General features: G+C 58.6%; 1 protein-coding gene across 1 annotated transcript in view; it reads right to left on the bottom strand.

Annotated features, from left to right (window-relative positions):
- The window catches only part of CBLC (Cbl proto-oncogene C), a gene marked incomplete at its 5' end in the record, with an annotated part of 14,437 nt that extends 11,820 nt beyond the window's left edge, over positions 1-2,617 (bottom strand). Inside the window, 4 exons of the mRNA XM_008070331.2 lie at positions 359-496; positions 1,846-1,967; positions 2,197-2,353; positions 2,471-2,617. Of these exons, the coding sequence (XP_008068522.2) occupies positions 359-496; positions 1,846-1,967; positions 2,197-2,353; positions 2,471-2,617 (564 nt within the window). The remainder of the gene's footprint in view (positions 1-358; positions 497-1,845; positions 1,968-2,196; positions 2,354-2,470) is intronic.
- Positions 2,618-3,454: the final 837 nt, after the last annotated feature.

Below are 3,454 nucleotides of genomic sequence, written 5' to 3'. Positions count from 1 at the left end.
GAGCGTGCCACTGCCCTCCAGCCTGGGTGACAGAGTGAGACTCCAACTTAAAAAAAAAAAAAGTCTAGCCGCTTCCCTGTCCTCTTTCTGCCTCACCTGTCTAGATTCTAGAACAGAATGTGAGATCTAGCAGCAAGAGCCCAGTTCCCAGGGGTTGTGCCCGCCTCCCTGGGCTTCCTTCCTTAGGGCTGGAGGGGCAGCTCTGCAGGAACCAGAAGCGCCCCTTCCTTGGGGGGCAGGGGTGTCCTCGGCTGCCACCTGCTGGCACGTTGTGGTACTGCAAACACATGACGTCACTGAGTGACCCGGTGGCTTGGGCGGTTTTGCTGAAACGACTCCGGCCAGCCTGGGGACTCACAAGCCGTTCTTCTGTCCTTCCAGGAGCACGCGGAACAGGGGTCTGCTGGGAGGGATGGTCTGCAGGATGCTGCCGTCCGAGCTCACGTACCCGATGGCCCACTGCCCCAGGCGAGTGCAGCTGGGCCGGAAGATATAGCTGGGGGGGCAGGGAGGATGGGTGAGGTGAGGGACGGTCACTGCTGTCCCCTCTGGGATCTCCCACCCGTTGGGATCCTCACCCCAGCTTCCCATCTTGGAGGCAACGGGCAAGAGACTCCTGTCTGCCACCACTGGGGGACACCTGTTGTTTTTGCCTGCTTGGTTCTCCTTAGGATAACAACACCCCTGTTTCCACTTGGAGATCTGTCCCATCTTCACTGGGGTTTAGACAAAGCTGATTCTGGCTTGGCCAAATCATGGCATGTCAAGACCCCTCGCCACAGCAATGGAAGTTAGTTGTGGGACTTTTGTCGGAAGTGTCAGAGCAAGGTATCCCATAACCACAGAGCTGGCAGGATATATGGTTTGGGCTTTGGAAGCCATTTGCCACCACGAGGAGAGACCAGGATCTGAGAATGAAGCTAACGCAGAGGAACACCAGGGACAGGAGACAAATAGGAGTGGATGCCTGACGACAGCACTTGAGCTCCTGGATCCAGCTGTGCCTGAAGCCCACCCCTGGTCTTTTGCATTGTGGTAATTAGTCCATTCCTTCCCCCAACTAAAACAAGTCTGAAGTGCAACCAAGATCCCCACCTTCCTGGGGCCCCTGCACCTCAGCCATGCAGAGACTCACAAACCCAACCTTCTATTCCCTTAACTCTTTTTTTTTTGAGTTGGAGTCTCACTCTGTCGCCCAGACTGGAGTGCAGTGGCCGCTCCCGGACACCGCAGCCTCGACCTGCTGGGCTCCGGCAATCCTTCCGCCTCAGCCTTCCAAGTAGCTGGAACTACAGGTGCACGCTACCACACCCGGCTAATTTTTATTTATTTATTGTAGAGATGCGGTCTCACCAAGTTGCCCAGGCAGGTCTCAAACCCGCGGGCTCAGGCAATCCGCTCACCTCAGCCTCCCAAATCCCTTAACTCTTGGTAGCAACCCAAGCGCCTCAATTCTTAGCCCTCTGAAGTGACTCAACAGCTCAAGGTTCCCGCCCTGAGTTTAAGGACTCACATGTCCGGTTTCCCAATCTCTTATGCCTACAGGTAGGGGGTCATGTGGAAAGTAATTAATGGATTGTACAGCGGGGCTGTGACCTATCAAACAGGGAATGACCCTGGAGCAATGCTGTCAGGCCCCGGCCAGACCAGGCGTGTCTCTTTCGCTGCTGGACTGTCGGGAGGTCTGGGGGGTCTCAGAAGCAGAGGCACCCCATGTCCCACCTCTGAGCTCTCAGCTGCCAGGGGTCCCAGGTCCTTTCGTTTTTACTCTCGGAAGTACGTCCAGGCTACAGTGCCTGCCAACCCAGGACTCAGACCCCGGGGCCCGCGTGGCCTCCTCCTTACCTGCTTGGCTTGTCCCTGCAGGCCTGCAGGCGTGCCTGGACCTCATCGTAGGTGAGGAAGGCCATGTAGCCCGGGTGGTTGACGGCCAGGAGCTGCCAGTTCTTGAGGAGTGTTGGCCATGGCTGGGGGAGGACAGGCCTTGGGTCAGAGGGGACCAAGGAAGAAGCCCGTGTCCACAGAGGCCCCGGGGGTGTGAGAATCCAGCTGCCCGCCCCCACCCATGGTGGGCGCAGGAGTCTCTCAACGCAGAAGACCCCAAACCCTGCCTTCTCCAGGATTCAGGAGTGTGGGACTCCAGCCCTCCCTCCCTCAGACCCAGAAGTCCAGGCCCCAGCCTCGGCCTCCCCTGACCTGGAAGAGCCTGGTGAAGATGTCGAACTCGAAGACGGACACGTGGCCGCTGCAGGTGAGGTCCACCGTGGAACGCAAGGCCAGGGCGGTGGATCCTGCCTCTACGGGGTGGCAGGTGCACAGGAGCGACTCGAACTCGGCCCAGGGCAGCACACACCTGGGCGGAGGTGGGGGAGATGCAGCTGAGGCCTGGGGGGGACCCAGGATGGGCGCATCTCAAAGAAGGGAGCAGCCGGGGGCCAGGACTCCAGGCAGGGGCGGCGGGCTCACTCACCGCACCCCGCAGTGCTCCCTCCAGAAGGCGTGGGCCGGGGCCATGGCCAGCTGGTACGTGTCCCCGCAGTACTTTCCCCCCGGGAAGAGCGCGCCCAGTTCCGTGTGCATGTGGCTGAAAATGAGGGCCAGCTTGGCCAGCTGTCGCCTGCGGGGAGGGAATCGGGCCGGGCTGGATCTCGGGGCTCCCATGGATGCCCCTTCCTTCCGCAGGAGAACACCCGCAGAGACAGGCCCAGATGCTTTTTCTTTTGAGTCGGAGTCTCACTCTGTCACCCAGGCTGGAGCACAGGTGCACGCTCATGGCCACCGCAGCTTTGACCTGCTGGGCTCAGGCGATCCTTCCATCTCAGCCTTCCAAGTAGCTGGAGCTACAGGCATGTGCCACCACGCCCGGCTAAGTTGTTGATTTACCGTATAGACGTGGTCTTGCCAAGTCGCCCAGGCTGGGTGCGACCGACTAGGCCCTAGATTCTAACTCTCCAGGCAGGGTAAGTGTCTACTCCAAGACTGCTGTCTCAGTTCTGAGGTCTCCCTTTTCTGAGCTTCAGTTTCCTCGTCTGTGAAGGAAGTGTAGAAACTGCCCTGTCTCCAAGTTAGAATGTTTGATGTTGTCTCAGGGTGGTTCTACTGCCAGGTACAATGCCAGCCTCTGCTTGAAGCCCACCAGACCGGAGAAGCCTCATGGAACTGTGGGACAACCAGAGCCACGGGGCAGTCACCATGCAGCTCATGCTTGGAACTTTCCTTTCCAGGCCTGGCGTGGCGGCTCACGTCTGTAATCCCAGCATTTTGGGAGGCTAAGGTAGGAGGATTGCTTGAGCCCAGGAGTTTGAGACCAGCCTGGGCAACATAGTGAGACCTTTTCTCTATAAAAAAATATTAGCTGGCTGGGCGCAGTGACTCATGCCTATAATCCTAGCACTTTGGGAGGCCAAGGCGAGAGGATTGCTTGGACCCACAGGTTTGAGACCAGACTGGGCAA

The sequence above is a fragment of the Carlito syrichta genome, unplaced genomic scaffold (assembly GCF_000164805.1).
Source record: "Carlito syrichta isolate Samal-C Ts95f unplaced genomic scaffold, Tarsius_syrichta-2.0.1 Scaffold111585, whole genome shotgun sequence".
Taxonomy (NCBI): domain Eukaryota; kingdom Metazoa; phylum Chordata; class Mammalia; order Primates; family Tarsiidae; genus Carlito; species Carlito syrichta.
This window is presented reverse-complemented; position numbering and strand designations above follow the sequence as displayed.